At 42.0% G+C, this 21717-nt stretch overlaps 1 protein-coding gene across 1 annotated transcript in view; it reads left to right on the forward strand.

Moving 5' to 3' along the window:
- Window positions 1-16653, forward strand: part of LOC118847905 (low affinity immunoglobulin gamma Fc region receptor II-like) — a 32007-nt gene extending 15354 nt beyond the window's left edge. Inside the window, exons 2-6 of the mRNA XM_036756593.1 lie at window positions 5276-5296; window positions 7520-7774; window positions 12219-12473; window positions 13711-13818; window positions 16352-16653. Of these exons, the coding sequence (XP_036612488.1) occupies window positions 5276-5296; window positions 7520-7774; window positions 12219-12473; window positions 13711-13811 (632 nt within the window). The 3' untranslated portion in view covers window positions 13812-13818; window positions 16352-16653. The remainder of the gene's footprint in view (window positions 1-5275; window positions 5297-7519; window positions 7775-12218; window positions 12474-13710; window positions 13819-16351) is intronic.
- Window positions 16654-21717: the final 5064 nt, after the last annotated feature.

Here is a 21717-nt window from a genome sequence, read left to right on the forward strand (position 1 = left end):
GAAGGGAAGGTGAGGGACTGTTGGGGGTCCTTGACCAGCAAGGACCCCAATCTCGGGACGCAATGGATGAGGCGGGAGTCAAGATAGAAGGCACTCTGATTTATTGGGAGAAATCATTCATTTTTATAGGGTTTGTACTACATGAGCATAAGCAAGTGGCCAAGGGTGTGAGGATGACAGCATGGGAAGGAACAGAAATGTTGCAGAGGGACAGGATAGAAATGTTGCAGTACGGGTATATTGTTGCACTTTGATCCGGTATGGGTATCGATACAGGTATGGGAAGGATCTGGATTGTTGCAATGTATGGTACACTATAGTATCTGCAAGCGTATGGGAAAGATTAGGACTGTTGCGAGATGGTCTCTGTAGGGGCATGGGAACAAGGGGGGATGTTGCCCTACAGTATCTATGAAGGCCTGGGAATGCTCGGGCCTGTTGCAAGATGGTATCAGAGCTGTATGAGCTACATGAGACACGAGGCAGGATGTCCCCGTAAAGTATCAAAGATGTTCCAGTAAGTAAAGTAACAAAGCATTGTGTCAGGGATTGTGTTAGGCACTGGTTCAAGAGCATTAGGTAATGGCCAGCTGGGTCCCTCCTTCTGGGCTTGTGAGCCCCTTGCGGACAGACTCTGCCTGCATGTATAGGATAACTACAGGGGCTGCTTAAAGGCGGAGGCCCTCCCTCCGAGAGCCTGCCGTTCCAACTCCTACTAAGCCTGTCTGGTTTTGCCCAGGAAACAGGCCAAGTGCTAGGGTCCTAACAGCCCCGGGGTTGGCACCAACCCCTTACAAGGGACCTAATGGTAAATTGTCTCAGTCTTACCAATAATGTGAGATCTGTAGTCATCTGCTAAGAGTGAAAGATGGGATTAGTAATTTGAGAAGAATGGAAAATATTTGAAATAGCCACTATGGAAAAAGTTGTGGATTCGTATAATGGGCATGTTAATCAGGCTGATAGAATAAGGAATAAAGAATAAGAATGGTCGGGGAGATAAGGTTCAGGGAATCATAGAATTTCAAAGCAAAAAGGGACCTGAGAGGGCATCCAGGCTAACCCACACCTGAGCAGGAACCCATTTTGTAAAGTTAAGAAAGGGGGTAACCCAGCTTCTGATTAAAGATGGGGAAGTCCCTCTCTCCTAAGGCAGCCCATATTATTTGATAATTGATAGCAATCCTCCCCCCCCCACCCCCCATATACAGGTCCCAAATTTGCTCATTTGCAAAGTCTGCTCACTGTTCCAAGTTCTGTCTTGTAGGGTAAAAAAAAAAATCAAATTTATTCCATTTCCACATGATGACCCTTCAAATACTAGAAATCAGTTAGTAAGCTCCCCCAACACTTCTCTTTTATAGGCTTAAAGAATCCAATTCCTTCAACTGATCGTTCAGGGCATGATTTTTTAGTTTCCTCACTTTACTGGTTGTTCTCCTCTGCACATTTTCCAGCTTGTCAATATCCTCCCTAAAATATGGTGCAAAGAATCAAACACAGTTCTCAAGGTGTGATCTGACTAGAGCAGACTTTAGAACTCTTTCCTCTTTTTAGACATTATCCCTCAGGTACAATTAGCTTTCTCTTCTCCTTCCCCCCATTCTAGGGTGTGCTTGCAAATGTTTAACAACCAGATCTCTGAAAAAAAATGTACATATTTCACACTTTTCAGTTTAATCTGCATTAGAAACATTTTTTTTCATTTTCTGAAGTCTAGACAAATGAGAAAACAAAAAAATCAAGCTTTTATTTGTAGCATTTGTCAATTTCTCAGGTACTGATGATCACACTGAAAATTTAACAATCAGCCCTCCTGAGAAAGTATGAACTGGCTCTAGCACACCCCTGCTCTGTCACAGAACACTGGGGGCTTACATAGAAATTGAAGTCCACTAAACCCCAGGCCTTTTTCATATGAGCCGCTATCTAGACACATCTCTCCTATCATGTAGCTATACCATTGATATGATCAGTTGATGAGATAGTTGTATAGTTGATATTTCAAATACAATCTATGTTTATTCACATTAATCCTTATTAAAGGTACACAAAGCTCAGCTGCCTCAAATTCTGAAATGGATTCCAATTCTCAGACCTCTTGGCAGCTCCTTCTCCCAAATTTTCAAAGCTCACAAGTCATAATTATCACTAATATTCCTTCACCAAAGACCAGGATACATACAACAGAGACAAATGCAACAGCATGCCCATGTGTTCATGGTCCACAATTTGGATGCCTGGGTAGAGAGAGAGAAAGGCCCAAAGCCTCTCTCCCCATTCAGAGGCCTCTAGTATTATGCTTTTGTTACTCAAACACAACCAAGGAAAGACCATTTTGGTGAGTTAATGCTTTTTGTATGCATCCACAGTGCCAACTTAGGAATTAAGCAAACTTATTATCCTCATTATGAAGTACACCACCAAAAACATGCAGCAAATATTTTAATGTGCTCTGTAGGAGAGAGCCGGGTTCCTCTATTCTACAATATCGAGCACTTCCAGAAGCAGGCTGAACCCCCAGTCTCCCCATGGAGGACTGAACCAGACAGAACAGGCTATTCATGCTCATAAGGACTGGACTCTCACTGCCTGTGCCCCATTACTTGTATAATCATGCAATGTTGCTCTTAGAAGGAACTGCAGTGGAAAGCTCGTCAAACTCAAACCTAAAAAATGATCTCTACCACAACTCATCTGACAAGTACTCATCCAGCATTTGCTTGAAGCCCACCAATGAGGATGAACTCATCCCATTAGAGACATCTCATTTTATTTTAGAGAGTTCTGGTTGTTAGGAAATGTTTCCTGACTTCAAGTTTTAATTTGCCTTCTTTATAATTTCTACCTATCATCAGTCAACAAACATTTAAGTAACTGCTACTGGAACAGTGCTAAGCATTTGGGATACAAAGAGGCAAAACAAAGACTCTCCCTTCTAGGATCTTCCAGTTTAATGGGAGAGGCAACAAGCAAAATACTTATATACAAACAAACAATACATGGGATAAATAGGAGAGAGAGAGAGAGAGAGAGAGAGAGAGAGAGAGAGAGAGAGAGAGAGAGAGAGAGAGAGAGCAGGCAGTTAGAATTAGGAGTGGTTGAGAAAGACTTCCTATAGGAGGTGAGATTTTCTTAGGGACTTAAGGGAATCCTGGGAAACCAGGATGTGGGTATGAAGAGGGAGAACATCCCAGGCATACGGGACAGTCAGAAAAAAATGCCTAGAGCTGATAGTTTCTTGTCTGTAGAACAGCAAGGAGGCCAGTGTCAGTGGGAAAAAAGAGCACATATCAAGGAACAAGCTGTGAGAAGACAGGAAAAGCAGAATGGGCTAAGTTATAAAGGGCTTTGAATGCCAAACAGAGGATTTCTGTGGTTGTGTCCAATTCTTTGTGACTCCACTTTGGGGTTTTCTTGGCAAAGGTACTGGAGTACTTTGCTATTTCCTTCTTCAGCTCATTTTTACAGTGGAGGAAACTGAGGCATAAGGGTTAAGTGATTTGCTCAGGGTCACACAGGTAAGTAAATGCCTATAGCTGGATTTGAACTCCTGTAAAGGGGTCTTTCAGATTCCAAGCCCAGTGCTTTGTGCTCTGCACCACCTAGCTGCCCCCTTTTGCATTTGATGCTGAAGGCAATAGGGAGCCACTGGAGTTTACTGAATAGGGGGTGATATGGTCAGACATATGCTTAGGAAAATCACTTCGGTGGCAGAATGGAGGACAGGTTGGATTGAGGAGGGACTTGAGGCAGGCAGATCCACCAGCAGGATATTGCAAAGGTCTAGGAGTGAGATGAGGGCCCACACCAGGTGGTGACAGTATCAGAAGAGAGAAGGGGGAATAGTGGAGAGATGTTACAAAGATGGTTCTTGGTTCTCCCCTCCTGGACCAAGGAGACTCCATGACAATTTTTCTGGTACTTGAAGAGGATTATCATGTTCCCTTGAGCCTTTTCTGCTCTAAGAGAAACATTCTCACTTCTTTCAAGTGATTCTCATTTGATAGAAACTTGAGACCCTTCCCACAACTCCTCTGGTTGCCTCCTCTGAGCAATCTCTAGCTTGACAATGCCTTCCCTAAAATACAATACTCTGGATGCGTTCTGACCAGGGAAGAGTCCAGTGGTCTACCACCTCCTTTCCCCGTCTATTCCTCTCCATGTCACATAAAATCAAGCTGCCTTTTTTTTTAGATGTCATGTTACATTTTTAACTTTTTCTGAATTTGAACTCCATCAAAATGTCTATGTATTTTTTCAGATAAACCACTGCCTGCTAATGCTTCCCTTATTTTCTACTTATAAAAATGCTTTTTGAAGGACTTTACTTTTAGTCCTATTAATTTTCATCAGATTAAACTCAGCCCTGTGTGCTAGTCAGCATTGTATAAATTGTTTTCTTTGTTCCACTCACTTCACTCTGAATCAGTTCATACAAGTCTCCCCAGGTTTCTTTTAAAACAGCCTCTTTATCATTTTTTATACCACAATAGTATTCCATCACATTTATAAACCATGACATGTTCAGCTATTCCCCAGTCAATGGGTACTTTCTAAGATTCCCATTCTTTGCCACCTCAAAAAGAGCTGTAAATATTTTTGTATATCCTTAGAGTTTGTTTTTCTCTCTGCCTTAATTCTTATTTTTTTTCTAATTTCTCTTTCTCCTTTCCCTCCTTTTCCTACTTCCCTGTTGAGTAAAATATGTTTCTGTACTCAAATGTGCACATATATTCGTCCATCCTTTGACCAGGAAAGGAGGGAGAGAATTTGGAACTCAAACTTTTTAAAAAAAGAATGTTAAAAATAAGTAAATAAGGAATAAAAAAGGAGAAACAAAAACAAAAAAAAGAAAAAATGTAGCTAGATACAGTCAGTCCCCCAGAGACTCTCTTTTCTTTGTCCTTCTCCCTGTTCATGATCACTCTTAGATTAAATCCTATTTTCAAGAAAAGATTTAATTCAATAAACTCACTCATACTGAGATGGAAAGATGTTTGAATTTTTAAAGGGACCAAAACATTACGCCTCAGGAAGGTCTCTAATGGTGGAATTTTAGACATCACTGAGCAGGGAGTAGGTTGTTTTCTTATCTGGTTGAGGGGAGGAGACTTCCAGTGCTCCTGGAATCACTCTGATCCCAGACAGCTCTGAGGAACACTGAGGAAAGGCTGCACACAGGCCTCTATGGGTCCCTTGCCTGGCTAGCCTCCAGCTGCCTGACCCCTGGATCCCTGTCCTGGTCTAATCGCTGCTTTCTGGTCTCTTGCAGCTCCAGCCATCAGGAGTAAAGGTAAGTTCTGTATTCAATATTGGCTTCTTTTATTTCTTAACCACCCTCTGCACCTCCCCCCTTCCTGAACATCCATGTGAGTACAGTATAGGACATATTGGTACATCCAGGACATTCGCTTCTATACTGACTGAAGCCTTGCACCCACCTGATTAAAGGCAGAGTGAGACTTTAGTGTCAGCACTGAAGCAGCTGTCACTGAGATAACTCTCTTCTCCCAGTTACTTCTACCCAAAGCTGTTTGTTCCCCTTTCTATTGCTAGAGAGTCAACCCTCTTCCACAGAAGCCTGTTCAGCCATGTCTGACTCTCCTTCTCTAGTGTGTCTCCATTTCACAGATGGGGCACTGAGGCAAATAAGGGTGAAGTGACTCACTCTCTGTCACACAGCTAGTAAGTGTCTGAGCCTGGGTTTGAATGCAGATCTTCCTGCTTCCAGGCCCAGTGCTCTATCCAATGTGCCACCTAGCTACTCTACACATTTGTTTTTCAGTTATGAAGTCACAGGAAGCATATACCCTCCAAAGAGGACTAGTCTGATTAGGTGTGTCACCATGTTTTTCTGTGTTTGAGTGAATTGTCATTGTTCAGTCTTGTCCGCATCTTCACAACATTTGGGATTTTCTTGGCATGGACACTGGAGTGCTTTACCATTTCTTTCTTCAGCTCATTTTACAGATGAGGAAACTGAGACAAGAAGGTATGGGGTTTGGCCAGGGTCACACTGCTAGTAAGTGTCTGAAATCTGATTTGACCTAAGGACTTCCTGACTTCAGGCCTGGGGCTCTATCTACTGCCTCACCTATCTGCCCTTCTGAGTTTGAGCAGTTCTCATGTGTATATCCCATTTCTTCTGTATCCCTGGGCTTGTGTGTGTTTCACTACCTGATCCATGGAAAGAAAAGTCTGCTATCTACTATTGATTTGACTTCATTATTTAACTGCTCTAAGCCTCAGTTTTCTCATCTGTGAAATGAGCCAGTTGGACTCACTAGATAATCTTTATGGTCCCTTTCAGCTCTAAATCTTATGATTTAGGATCAAATGACAGAATGTGTGTAAAATGCTTAGCACAGTACTTGGCACACAGTAGGCACTCAATAAATACTTGTTTCCCATCCCCCCTCCCCATGGCTTATCCGGATTTTGTGTGTCTGTGGTTGCTCTGAGGTTGTCAACATAGTTGATGGGTCATGGATGAGAGCTGGGAAGGGTCATCTAGTCCAACTTCCTCATTTTGCAGGTGAGGAAACTGAGTGCAAGAAAGGTTAACTGAGTGGCCCAAGGTCACAAACTAGTAAGTAGATAAACCAGAATTTGAACACAACATCCTTGAATGCAAAGCCAGCATTCTTTCTCCTGCCCCAAGTGATCTATAATGTCTATATATGTGCTATAAATGTCTGTGGGTCATGTCAAATCAAGTCAACAAGTGCTTATTAAATGTCCGTGCCATCACAGAAACTACTGATTGTTGAGGATACAAGGAATGGCACAAACAATCCCTTCTTTCAAGGAGCTCACAGTCTGTGGGTGCTGCTGTCAACACCATGTTGAGTATATGCATTGTGCATTGTACATGTGTCTGTATCTATCATCCTTAGATCTTGGGTCTCTGCATTATATCAACTAAGAGGGTTGGAGAAGGAGGTATTGGGGGCAGATTCAGATGCTTTGATGAGGCTTGCAGCTAGTAGGGGCTGGTTGCCTGGCTTTGGAATGGAGGCAAATGTGACCCTTCTCTCTTCCTGCAGGAAGAATATTTCCTTAATAAATGGATCTCTTTCCTTCCCACAGAGCCATACTGACCCCAGAAATTTTTAGAGTTTCCCCTCAATTTTGAAGATTGAAGTTACAGATTATTCACTCTTCCTTTCCTCGAGATGGGTTCTCTTTGAGAAGGTGATGATGCTTTACTGTTTGTTGTGGTTGTGGTTGGTTTTTACCAATCAGATGGGACCTAGAGGATCCTTAGGGAGCTGTTCACCCTTCTGGAAAAGGCCCTGTGGCCTCATGACTCAGTGTGGCGTCAGTGTGTGAGAAAACTGCCATCAGCGTTGACCCAGCTCTGACCTTTTGTCCACTCCACAGCCCTCTAAACATGTACTGTGTGTGTTCCATTCTATTCTCTGTGTCTGTCACTCATATCCTCCCCTCAGATCTGGGATTTTGTGCCTCCTTGGATACTCCTTTTCTTCATTCCCCTCTCCTCTCTACCCATCAGGTCCCCTAAGAGCAGTAGTGACCCTGCAACCCCCATGGTTCAATGAGCTCCGAGGGGACAGTGTGACTTTGACTTGTGAAGTGTTCCAGACTCCTGGACAGAATTCTGTTAAATGGCTCCACAATGGGTCAGTTCTCCCCATCTATGGGGAGTCCTTTACCATCCCAGCTGTCAACATGGAAGACAGTGGGGAATACCAGTGCCAGACAGAACACACTGCTCTCAGCAACCCTGTGCAACTACAAGTCACTAGTGGTAAGTGAAGGTTAAGGAGCCTGGGAAAAGGTGGAGGGGGAGGGGAAGAGTTGAAATCTGCTTACAATACAGCCTGGAAAGGAACATATCCTGGCAGTACTAATGTAAAGGGGATGGGCAAAAGAATTCCTGAGAAATTCGCAGATTATTTTAATTCTCCTTTTCACCGTTGCCCCTTCTGAGGTACAAATTTAGCTTGCCTTGTTCTAAGTTTCTCTTACTGAGTATTTTCATTACTCATTTCTGCCAGGAAATTTCCAGAAGTACCCCCCTCCCCAACGACCAGGAGACTAGGGACCTATATTTAACCAGTCAATAAGTATTTATTAAAGGCCTATCATGTAATGAGCACTGGATATACAAATACAGAGAATGAAACAATCCTTGGTCACAAAGAGCTTACATTCTAATAGGGGAGGTAACAAGTACGTGTAATAGATATAGATACAGTACATATATATACAAAATATGTCTGTATGTATGTATATACACACCTTATAATGATAACATATACATGTATGATATATATACAACATAAATATAAAATTAACAAGTATCTATATTATATATACAAGGTGTTTTGAAAGGAAGGTTGCTTGCAGTTGAGAGGACCAGGAAAGGCTTGGTGCAGAAGGTCTTGCCTGAGCTGCATCTTACAGGAAGAGAGGGTCTTTATGAAGGAGAGGTGAGGAGGGGCTGCATTCCAGGCATGGGGGGAGTGGGGGTGGGGGTGGGGGTGTAGATATGCACAGTGGAAAAGCCTGGAGTTGGAAGCTGACAGTAGCATTTGAGGAACAGGGAGAAGTCCACTTTGGCTGGGTGGTCAAATGTAAGGGAGGGAAGATTCATGTCTAGTGAGGCTGGCTATGTGGTAAAGGCTTTTCACAGCCTACAATGGAATTTGCATTTTTTCCTAGAGGCAATGGGGATTCTAATTGGAGTTGGTTGGGCAGTAGAGTCCCATGTTCAGCTCACTATTCTGTACTAGCATCCCCTGCAGGCTGAGAGTTATGACCCCAGATTACACAGCACCTCACATTCTCTAAAATGTTTTAGGACCCAGCCTAGTTCTTTAATTCCTCCCAAGTTGCCCAGTGTTTGTCTTACCTGCACATTCTCCCCATTTCTTTCCCCATTTCTTTGGCTCTGATATGTGGTAAGCCCTTTGGATTATATGTGGGCAGATAGGGTGTGTGGGTATTCAAGGAGTACTAGGACCTCTAGTGTGAGGGTTTGCTAAATCCATCTCTGGGCTGTTCATCTACCTCTGGCGTCTACTTGGAACTCAACTCTCCCCTGTGGTTCCAAGAAGCTGTAGCACGTGCAGTGGTCACCCATCTGGACAGAGTGGTTACTGAGGCTGAGGGTAACCCACTGGGCAGAAACCCATTGGCAAGTTGCAGGGGTGTCTACTTATAAGGTCAAGTGAAGTGGGACTTTTTATTGATTTTTTCTTTTAGAGTGCTTCTCAGCACTAAGGCAATCAAGTGCCATTTATTGAGTCTTGCTTTCCATTGCAGGAAGGCCCACACCCTTATGCTAATTAGGTCAGGAGAGGTGTGAAGCCCTCAAGAGTTGTGAAGCTCTCTGGCCCTGAAGAAGTGTATATATACTCTGAGGTTAGCATTTTGTTTGGGGCTTACTTATTGCAAGAGTGTTGGTGTGGAGACTCTGGGTAGCCATTAAGGAGACCCCTGCCCCAGCTTTCAAAACCCAGATATTGGTGTTTCTCTCTCTGGTAACTATGTATATAATGTCTTGTTCAGACAGATAGAACCCTGTGTGTTGATTTGTGCTATTTTGCTCTGTTTATAATTTCCCTTTTAATTCCTGTTTGTGTTTTCTATGAAGTTGAAAGTGCTGACTTTTCTCCCAGAACCAAGTGAATGATATATGCATGTTTGATTAAAGTGGGATTGTAAAGCCCTTTAAGTTGCTTTCCTTAGAAAAGCAGATCAAAGAACCTGTACTAGCAGCCCTCCTGTGTACTGGTGGGCTATGTTTTAAACAGCCACAGTAGTAGCAAGTAGCATTGTTGTTACAAAATGGCAAGAAATATTATTGTTACAAAATGGCATAGTTGGTAGGATCTGAAAATTAAAAGGAAAGTATGGGGGTGGGATAATTGTTTATTTCCCAGTTGTAGTAACTATGATTCTGTGGAGCCTGGAACAGGAGTGGAGAGCTTCTTATATGTGGAGCTTGGCTTTCTCAGAAATGGAAACTTTGGTCAGAGCCCCTGGAAACTACTGTCAGTCAGGAACAGGCAGAACTTGAAATGTAGCAGTCCTGCTGAGCTGAGAGAGAGGAGCAGGAGCCGCCTGTATGTGAATCCATTCAAGTGCTGGGAGCAGGTGGCCCACAGAAAAAGGGACTTGGGTCTTGAAAGTCGACCTAGGGTCAAGATGAAAAGAGGACTTTACTTGGACACTTTGTATTGACTGAGGAGATTGTAACTTGTTGTGACCTGGGGATGGATGGTATTTGTATTTTCTGCTACCCCTTAAGGATGACATGTTGTGCTAGCGAAGACCCTCACCTGGGACCCCCTGCTTGTGGAAACAAGTATTTTGAGGAAGGCTACTGAATGATGTTTTGCTTAAGGGTGTTGCTATGAATGTTATGGTTAAGTTTATTGAACAATGATATATGCTGGGTGGGTGTTCTGAGAAATGCTATAGGGTATCCTGAATGATGTTTTATTTAAGACTGTATGGCCCACTTTAGTAATAAGTTATTATGTGATGGGCTCACAAAGTATAGTGCCTCTATTTGTTCCAGGTCCATACCCATTTAGATTGTAAGGCCAAGGATCCTAGAGGGGTGGAATTAAGGGCAAGAAAGTGGGACTTTTTATTGTTTTTCCTTTTAGAGTGCTTCTCAGCACTAACACAATCAAGTGCCTTTGACTGAGTCTTGCCTGTGTTTGTAGGAAGGACCACACCCTTTTTCTAATTAGGTCAGGAGAGGTATGAAGCTCTCAAGAGGTGTGAAGCTCTCTGACCCTGAAGAAGTATATATATACTCTGAGGTTAGCATTTTATTTGGGGCTCACTCATTGCAAGAGTGTTGAGGTGGAGACTCTGGGTAGCCGTTAAGGAGCCCCCATGACTTTGAAAACCCAGATGTTGGTCTTTATCTTTCTGGTACTTATGTATGTAATGTTTTGGTCAGATAGAAGCCTATCTGTTGATTTGTGCTATTTTGCTCTGTTTATAATTTCTCCTTGTAATTCCTGTTTGTGTTTTCTCTGAAGTTCAGCCTTAGTAGCAATTTAGATTTGAAGATCTTTCTCACCCATTAATAGTCCATGTGACCTGCTTACATCACAGGAAGCCTAAATTATATGTGGTGGGAAGACCTTCCTAACAGAAAAAGGAAGTTATGTCACAGGAAATGCAGAGAGGGAGATAGAGAGACCAGTTATGGCTGCTAATGGCCACTGTTGTGATAGTGCTGAACAAACTATACTGTGAGTTTGTTTTGGGGAAAACCCCAGCAGGGGGTCAGAGAGGTTTGGGGTTGGTGAGGCTCCATGTTGTCATATTGTGTAGTGAATGTTTTACTGCTCTGATAGATTGGATAAATGGCTTGTGGGATCTGGTTCTCTGGTGTCTGAATAAACGGTTTACTTCTTCTACCTTCTATGTGGACAGTCTCATATACTTTGTGATACAGAACTACATAGGCATTTTGACAATTATCATCTACATTATTATCATTGCCTTACTCATACATCAGGGTGCTGACTTTTTCCCCTAAACTAAGTGAAGGATATATGCATGTTTGATTAAAGTGAGACTATAAACCCCTTTAAGCTGCTTTCCTTGGAAAAGCAGATCAAAGAACCTGTGATAGCAGCCCTCCTGTGTGCTGGTGTTACTGGTTTTAAACAGCCACAGTAGTAGCAAGTAGCATTGTTGTTACACTGCTCCAACTATATGAAGACTTCTGCCAGTGGAATGGATGGATAAAAACACCTTGTCCCAACAGACATGAAAGGGGCTGAAGCAGGCACTGTGGAGTGCTTAGAGCTTGGTCAGAGATCAAAGATGCCAGGGTCATCCACTATATCCTGGGCCCTTGTCAGTCCTCCTACCTTTTGTCTTGCCATGGGACTTTGATGACTCTGGAAGTGAGAGTGCATATGATGACTTTGTGCAACTCCACCACTCTTAAATTGAATTCACCCCTGAGCTAAGACATCAACCTAAGATTGGTGCACTTTGAAAAAAGTACCAACAACAACAATAACAACGTGTGAGCAGATTCTAGCAAGTGTCATTCTATTCATCTCCTGGCCAGGTTCAGTGACTGGAATCACTGTTCAGAATCAGGGTCTGCTTTTCTTTGTCTTTGCAGATGGCAGGATGTCTTAGATGGCCCAAGGCTCTAGGACAAGCTGAAATGTCCTGAGCCAATGGCATTTGTGTTTATCTTTCAGATTGGCTGCTACTCCAGGTAGAGAGACTAGAATTCACAGAAGGTGACACTATGACCCTAAGGTGCCACAGTTGGAGGAACAAACCTCTGCACAAAGTCACATACTACCACAACAACCAATCCTTAAAGTTTCACAATCGGGCTTTCAATCATATTGTCCATCAAGTGGACTGTACTCACAGTGGATCCTACTACTGTCAAGGAAACATAGGGTGTACTACCCGTGTATCTGCAGCTGTGGTTATCACTGTCAAAGGTAATAATACTTGGCCAAGGCATTTGAAGGGGACAGAGACACACCTAGGACTGGGATTATGTGGTTCTTATGGGGAGGACAAGGAGATGCTACAAAGAGAGACTAGGAATAATTGACATTTAGGTAGTATTTTCAAGTCTAAGTCTTTCATACATGTGTCGTTTAATCTCCATGAAAAATAAAACTGACCCCCAGGCATTATTATGACTGTTATTATCATTTTAAATGTAAGATATTGAGGCTCAGAGAGGTGTGACATCTCCATGACAACACAGCAGCAGGATCTGAATGAGGGTCTTCCTTATTCCAAGCCCAGCACCATATACGCTGTGTCATACCACTCCCTCAATAATTCCAGTTGAGTCAAAGAGCCACGGAGAGTCATGGCAGTCCCACTATGTGGCAATCAGGTCAGATGGGCAGGGTTTTTAGCAGTCCTAGTCAGAGGTCCAGTCCCTTTATGCTCACCTCCTTTGGAGTGACAAACTTTAAGAAGACAGCTGTTCAATGACTCTTGAGATGACCCCAGAATATCAAAGGAAGCCCCTAAGTTGGGGGAGAAGATCATTCACATATAAAACTTATAAAGTACTCCTAGAAACCCACAACCTATCCTGTACCATCTCCCAGGCTGCCTTCTTCAGGATAGTTCTGTATCCAGGTAGAGACTGTGTTAAGACTGTGCAAATGGCCTCTCCTTGTAAGAGAGGCCTGAGCAGTGTTCTTTTCTTCAGACTCTGGGGGTCCTCTACAAGGTTATGAGTGAAGGCCTCCATCAGAAACATGAAGGAGCCTGGATTAAGTCAACAAAACATATACAAGTACTTATTAAGTGTCAGGTCCTGTACTATGTTAGGCTCTGTGGATGCAAAGAAAGAAAAAAATAGTCTCTGACTTTTAGGAGGTGACAACCTAATGAGGGAGATATCATCTAAGCAACTCTGTATAATCAAGATATATAGCACCAATTGGAGCTCATCTTGGAGGAAAGGTAGTAGAATTAAGGGGGACTGGGGAAGGCTTCTTGCCAAAGGTAGGATTGGAGCTGAAACTAAAAGAAGCCTAGAAAACCAGGAAGCTGAGACTAGAAGCATGCTTGGCTACTAAAGATAAGTGAGGAGTAACTGGGAAGCCTGGGGCAAGACTAATTTAGCAATAATGGAAGGTAAAGAGGGAATAGAGTTAGGGAAGAAGGAGTACTGTTTACCTTGAGATCTCTCTCTCCCGAGGGCAGAAGGGAAGATGAGCACCATGAAAGTGGTTATAATAATATTGCTCCTGGTGATTGTGATTGGTATAATTGCTGCTGCTGCCCTGTATTTCTCCAAGAAAATCTAAGAACCAGGTATGTGGTTCCCCTTGGTTTCTTACATAATGTGCTCCCTTCTTGGCCAAGGTGCCAGCGTTGTCCTTCCTCAGACCCTGGATCAGGACCATTGTTTCACTGGCCTAGAGAATCCTTAGCCATACACATATGTATAACTGCAAGATTCATTAACACAGCAGGGGAGTTCTTTTATTCCACAGATACTGGAGTCAGGAGCTTGGGGATGGTCCTTTACAAATCTAATAAGTAAAAAGCATCACAATTTATCACATGAAAAACCTAACTTGATGAAGAAACAAATATATGATAAGAGAAATAGTAAGTAACAGGGATAAATATAGTCTCTGAGACAAATTATAAGCTAGACTGAGTGACCTCTGAGACACACCCCCAACTATTCCACTTAGTTATCAGCTTTCTTGTCTCTTTGGAGAATCCTCTAGACTTAGTAATGACCACTTCCTTTGCCTTGGGCTGGAATTATCCCAACTGCATTCTTCAATGGTGCCCTTAGTCAGACAGGCTGTGGGGGAGGGTGTGAAAATGGGAAGGCAAAGTTTGTGATTTCAGAGGATCACAGATTAAGAGAAGGAAGGGATCTAACAATGTCTCCTGACTTTACAGATGAGGTAGTAGGGGCCTAGAAAGGTTAAGCAGCTTCTCTAGCATCACAAATAGAAAGAGGCAGAGACAGAATTACAGTAGTCCTCTACCTTCCAATCTGGCCTCTTTACACCACACTTGGCTGCCTTTTTCTTTCTCCCCATGCTTCCAACCAGATTTCCCTGAGTAACCTGAGTGCTACTTTGAGGGGCCTCTGTGATTTGGAGCTGAACTCTCAGGGAAAGTGGGAGTCTTAGTCTCTCCTGGCAGTGGAACGGGGGAGGGATGGAAGGTGGTAGTGGCTCAGCCACTGTTTAGTCTTGGACACAGACTTCTCTCCACATGAGATGACGATTAGTGCTTCCCCACCTGACCCATCACCTCTCCCGGCTTGAGATCTGGAGTACAGAAATGCGAAGGTCTTTGTGCTTGTTTATCTCCCATTGTCTCAGAAAGTATCACATTGAGTGGTACGTGATGGCATTAAAGGGGTGTCTGTTTCTCCTTTAATCAAACACTTTTCCCCATCCTTGGTCCTGAGGTGCATGACTCTATCCCATTGTCTCGCTGGCCTTATATGTGCCCTGCCTTAGCTCTCCCAAACAATCCTAAACACAGGGAACAAGGAGAGAATCTCCCAGAGGAACCAAGTGAGTACAGATAGCCCTGTCATTAACTGTCCCAGTGTATGGTGGGACACACATACACCTTGCCCTGTTTGGTACTGCAAGGTGAACTGGGGGTTGAAGAAAAGGAGGCTTGTGGGAGTTCAACAGAGCTGCAAGGAGGGCAGAAGCTCAGCTCTCGTGGTCAGCTCTGTAGCACAGCTAGGACAACATTTTAGTTGGGGAAAAGTGAGGATATTACATGGCAAAGCCTACACAACCAGGAGTTCAGGACAGTGCTTCTCAAGAAGGGGAGTAAGAGGTATCTAGGGCTAGTATGGGACTCTCAGGAGCACTGTGAGACCTGTTGTGAGGAGAAGGCAGATAGTTATACAAGTTAATCCTCACAGTAACTCTGTGAGTTAAATAGTTTTTAAAATTTATTTTTAAAAACTTTTTAATTTCTATTTCATTTATTATATAATATATGTATATTACAATTCCTACATTATGTATTATATTAGTTATTATAAAATGCATTTACTCTATTATTTTTTATCCCCATTTCCCAGATGAAGTGACTGAGATTCAAAAGGATCATATGATTTGCCCAAGATCATAAAATCACAGGATCAGAGATCATTTAGTCCAATCCCCTCATTTTACAGATGTGGAAACCGTGGCCCATAGAAGTTAAGTGACTTGCTGTAAAGCACATGGTGGCAGAGCTCTGCTTTGACTCCAAATCAAGCCTTCTCGCCAGTACACCATATGCAGATCCTAAGTGGTAGAAGTAGAATTCAAATCCAGATCTTCTGGGTTCAAATCCAGTGTCCATTGGTAGAAGACAAAGATGTTCAGCTAAGGAGGGTGAGGAGTCAGGGCTCTGGAGTGGAGGTGTGTGGCCGACCCAGCAGCAGCTGTGGGGCCAGGAGGTAGGGCTAGCTCAGGGAAGGAATCTGGCCACCTTGCTCTTGGCTTACAGAAAGGGCCTGAGGAAAGACAAGCTTGGATCTTTTTTTTCAATTTGTAGGTGATTGGGTTGTACTTTTTAGCTTCTCTCTTATGTATACAAACAACAGCAATAATATCTCTAGAACTTTATAAATGCTTTAATGTAACAGTGCTTGGGGCTGACAACTTTTCTTTTCATTTACAGCCAACACTCCTGATGAGACAGGAAAGACTAAGGGAACTGTGTTGCCTCAGCTCCTTCCCCGCACGCTCCACCCCTTCCTCTTTTCCCCTTTCTTACTTAACTCCTATGTTTCTCTCTTGCTCCATCTGTTCTGCTCTACACATCCCACCTCCCCAGGTATTCCTCATCTCCCTGTTTTCTCTAGGTGGAGATTTCAGTGTCTTATTCATCTGTAAAGTACAGAAGTGTCAAGATATTAGGAGATACCTGAGAAGCAAGTGGTATCCTAAGCTGGAATTAACAACAATCCTTTGTGCTCAGCCTCTGGATGATGTCACTCTCTGGCAAAATCATATAATTATTGCATTGCTTCGACCAGTGCCAGATGTTCTCTGAGCTCGGACAAGTTTTAGTCATGAAGCCTCACTATGAATCAAACTCGTCATGTTGTTGTGGTTACCCCTCTTTGTCAGGGTTACAGCTCACTGCACAGCCACTGGTATAAGTGTTGAGATTTGACCACACCAAAGCGGGTCCCCCAATAGGGACGGGGGCCGGGGCACTTGTGTCCTTGCTTGTAAGCTGTTTTCCTCACTTTAAAATAAAAGTTCTGTTTGATTTCTAACTCTCTTGTCTCTGGTGTGCTCTGTTCAGCTCTGGCCACTCTCAAGTTAGAAGTTGATTCCATGCAGTTAACACAGGTAATCCTGAGGAATAAGTATCAGGACACTCAACTTATCAGAATCACCCCTAGTGGTGACCACCTCTAACTCTCCCTCAGTGGCCTTAACCTGCTTGTTCCCACAAGCACCAGGTTGAGGGATCTGGTGGACCTAAGGCTAGAGACCAGCAGCTTCCTGAGTCAACTTTGCCATTACAGGAAAATGGATTTGAAAATCTCTTTTGCAGTTGTCTGTGTGAATCCTAAACTGCTTTTAAGGACTTGGAGGCAATTGACTGTCAGTGTTTACACTGCCTGTCTCTGCTGCCAGCATCTACCCAACCCAAATGACTCCATGTCCTGAATCACTCTTGCACAGTACTCTGGACAATCCCAATTCTCTCGGTCCCTTTAGAGCAACTGCTCTGCCCCCTCCTGACACTGCTCTATCCCTAGGGCAGGCCTTGGCTGTAGAGGCAGTTTTTTCCTTCCATAGGTGTTGGGGTGGGGCAGGAGGTAGCTGAGCATGGTTCCCCTTAGGTCAGGATGATCTACAGGAGATGAAATAGGGTGTCGCTGTGCCCCCAATCTCCCTGTCCCACCTCTAAATAGTCCCTGGTTTGTGTTGAGATGGAAAGTCCTGGGACAGAAGACAGTGGGCCTCAGGCACCTGTTTTGTCACAGCCTGCTTTTGAAAAGTCTGGTGCTTTATGGAAACCTTTCTGGTTTTTACATTAGTCTTCTTTGTCTGTGCTCCCCTTTGAAGCATTGTAAACAACCATGTTGCTAGCAGCTGCTGTGGTGGTGAAAGAATAACGACAAGGCCAACAACGAGAGCACACAGGAGGGTTGCTAGCACAGGGTTTTTGATCTGCTTTTCTAAGGAAAGAAACTTTAAGGGGTTAATAATCTCACTTTAATTAAACATACATATATCATTCCCTTAGTTCAGGGGGAAAATTCAGCATCCTGAAATTCAGAGAAAACACAAACAGAAATTACAAGGACAAATCATATACACGGAGGAAATAATGCTGAGAAATCAACAGACAGGCTTCTCTCTGTCTGACCAGGATATTACACACATAGTTACCAGCGAGAGGGGCACCAATATCTAGATTTTCAAAGCTGGGGGCAGGGGGCTCCTACGGCTACCCAGAGTTTCATCTTGGCAAATCACCAGCACTCTTCCCATGAGTGTATCCCCAAAAATAAAATGCCAACCTCACAGCTCGTATACCCTGTTCAGGGCCCTGAGGGCTCAGTGGGTACTTAGCAAAAGGGATGTGGGAGGAGATCTTTAATCACTAGTCCCACATCATATGCAATTTTTCCAATCAATGACTCTTGATTCAAACAAAGGCAAGACTCAAAGACACCCCATTGCCACAGTGATGAGAAGCACTCCAAAACCAAAGACCTCACTTTGCTTGTCATTACATTTGAAAGGCAAGACTCATCAAAGGTATTTGATTACCTCAGTGCTGAGAAGCACTCCAAAACAAGAAACAAAAAGGTACTACTTTACCTGCTTGATTCAAAGAAAGGCAAGGGTCAGGGAATGTAACTTCTAATCAATCCTTTCTAGGATTGTTCCCTTGGGAGGTGGGCATCTCAGTGCTGCTGTTCTGGTTGGGACCCAATCTCTTTGCTCAGGGCAGGTGATGTGGGTTAGGGGAGGCAGCTCAAAGGCATCCTGGGATGAGAGGTGGCATGGTGCTGGAGAAGGAATCCTGGAGCTGGGTCTAAACAGTGCCTCTTCTGCTTACTAATAACATGATGATGGATAAATCAGCTCAGCTGGGGCCTCAGGTTACCCATCTGCCAGAAGAGAGGGTTTTACCAGATGATCTCAATTCAATTCCATCATGCTCATTAAGCATTTGCTGTGTCTCTCTGGCACTTGTCTATCAGGAGGCTATTATCTCTGGCTTCCTAATACAAGGACAGCACTTCTTTCATTCTCCCACTCATTTCTTCAGTCTTTTCACTGGGTGACGTTAAGGATATACATTCTGTTTCCTCAGAACGCATGTTTAGTTAGTGAAAATGATTTTTATTAAGCCTTTTATTCCTATGCTTTCTAAAATTTTTAATAAGAATGGATGCAAGATTTTGTTAAAAATTCTTTTCTGCCTCTATTCATATAATCATATCATTGTTCTTATGTATATTGATGTGATTTGTTATATTTATAGCATTCCTTACATTGAACCAACACTGTTTATGTTAAAAAATTCAGTCTAGTCATAGTATACAATCTTTTTTGATATGTTATTGCAGTCTGCTTGCTGTATTTTATTTTAAATATTTCCATCAGGGTTCCTTGGGGATATTTCTCTGTAGTTTTCTTTCTCTTTTTTGTCTCTCCCTGATTTAAGTATCAAGACCATATTTGTGCCATTGAAAGAGACAGAAAGGGTGTCTTGTTTTCTCATTACTGCGAACAGTTTGTGGAATATTGGAATTTATTATTCTTTGAATATTTGATAGGATTCACTTATAAATCAATCAGGCCTTAGAGTTTTTTCTTTGGTAGTTCATAGGTTTTTCAATTTATTTTTTCTGATATTGCTATTTAAATAGCCTATATTACTCTGTATACTTTGTATTTTGAAAGTATTCATCCATGTCCTCTAAGTTATCAGTTTTGTTCACATATAATACATTCTCAAATTCTTTATAGTTTGTCTAATTATTTTTTGTTTTTTTAATTTAGTATTTTATTTTTCCCCCTTGACATGTAAAAACAATTTTTTGTATTTGTTTTTAAACCTTTGAGTTCCAAATTCTTTTCCTTCCTACCTTTCCACAACAGACATTGGAATGCAAACAATTAGATAAAAGTTATATATGTATAGTCATGCAAAACATATCCATAATAGTCATGTCATGAAAGAAAACACAGACAAAAAACTTCAAGAAAAATAAAATTTAAAAAGATATGTTTCAATCCCTATTTAGACACCATCAGTTCTACCTCTTGTGATGGGTAGCATTTTTCGTTATAAGTCCTTCCGAGTTGTCTTGGTTCATTGTATTGCTGAGAAGAGCTAAGTCATTCACAGATCATCATCTTACCATATTGTTGTTACTTTGTACATAGTACATTTCCTTTTGCATTAGCCCATGCAAGTCTTTCCAGGTTTTTCTGAGAGTATCCTGCTTATCATTTGTTATACTACAATAGTGTTCCATCATAATCACATACCACAGCTTGTTCAGCTGTGATTCCCCAATTGATGGGTACCCCCTAAATTTCCAATCTTTTGCCTCCAGAAAAAGATCTGCTATAAATGTTTTTGTACATATAGGTCCTTTTGCTTTTTGTTTTTTAATCTATTTTGGGATACAGACCTAGTAGTGATATTGCTAGCTCAAAGGGTATGCATGGTTTTATTCCCCTTTGGGCAAACATAGTTGAAACAGTAAGGTAATAAATCTAATCGCTATTACAATAGTTCAAAATTGCTCTACAGAATGGTTGAAGCAGCTCACAACTCCACCAACAGTGCATTAATGTCTCATTAATATGCCTTCCAAAATTTGTCGTTTACCTTTTCAGTCCTATTAGCCAAACTTATATTCTATAATCATTTTGAATGGTAAAATAGTTTTTCATAATTTTCTGTAGTTCCTCTTCAATCATTGTGGCTTTTCTTTTTTCATTTTTCATACAAATAATTTGGCTTTCCTCTTTTTCTTTTTAGAGTCAGATTCGCTAATTATTTAATATGGTTTTTCTTACTCAAAAAATGAATTCTAGGTTTATTAGTTAGTTCAATGGTCTTTTTGCTTTCAGTTTTACTAATCTCTTCTATAATTTTGAGAATTTCTACTTTGTTGCCTGAATGGGGATTGTTCAAGATTATTGGGTTTGGGGGTTTTTTTGTTACATGCCCTTTCATTAATTTGCTCTTTCTCTTTTTTATTGAAATAAAAGCACTTAGAGATACAAATTTTCTTCTACTACTACTTTGGCTGCATCCTATAAGCTTTTGGTGTGCTGTCTCATTATTATCATTTTTAATGAAATTTTCTCTCATTTCTATCATTTTTCTTTGGCCTACTGATTCTTTAGAATTAAGCTATTTAGTTTTGAATCACTTTTTTTCCTCAAGGTCCCTTTATTGAAAATAATTTTTATTGCATTATTGTCAGTAAATTGTGTATTTACTATTTCTGCTTTTCTACATGTTTGGTGAAGTTTCTGGGACATAATATGTACTCAATTTTTGTAAAGATGTCATGTGCTGCTGAGAAATATGTAATATCTTTTCTATTCAGTCAAACAATAAGCATTTATTGAGGCCTACTAAATGCCAGGCACAATACTAAGCACTAGGGATACACAGAAAGCCAAAGGGCATTCCCGGGAGACTGTTAACAGGATTGTGCTGAGCCAGTTTCTAATCTGAGAATGATGAAACAGCAGGCCAGAGACAAAGTGCCACTAATCAGGTAACCATTTAATTAGTTGGTTTCATTATGAGCAATGCATGTACAAATCAGGAATTCTGTTGATCAGAATTCCACGTTGCTGAATTGAAGACAGAGATTATATACATAGATCACAATGGGAAGGGAGAGGAGAAGGTGGATTACAATGTTTTCCATGGCCAGAGTGTTTCCCTGTGACAAACCCGCAAATGGAAGACAATACAACAATTCTGGAGTCCATTGGGGGCAATATTGCTCGAGTTCTTGGGAGTCATTACTTGGTAGGTTACAGGACCAGAGTTCTGTGATGGGAACAGGTTCCACAATCTTTGATTCTCTTCACTTCAGGTACACAGGCAGTGATTGTGAGCATTGTCAATGTTTAATTGATCATTTTAAGCTGCATCATAAGCTCTGACTCCCAAGTCAGAGAAGCAGTTTGTGAGAAAACTAAGTTATTAGTATATTCA

This window comes from Trichosurus vulpecula, chromosome 4 (assembly GCF_011100635.1).
Source record: "Trichosurus vulpecula isolate mTriVul1 chromosome 4, mTriVul1.pri, whole genome shotgun sequence".
Classification (NCBI taxonomy): domain Eukaryota; kingdom Metazoa; phylum Chordata; class Mammalia; order Diprotodontia; family Phalangeridae; genus Trichosurus; species Trichosurus vulpecula.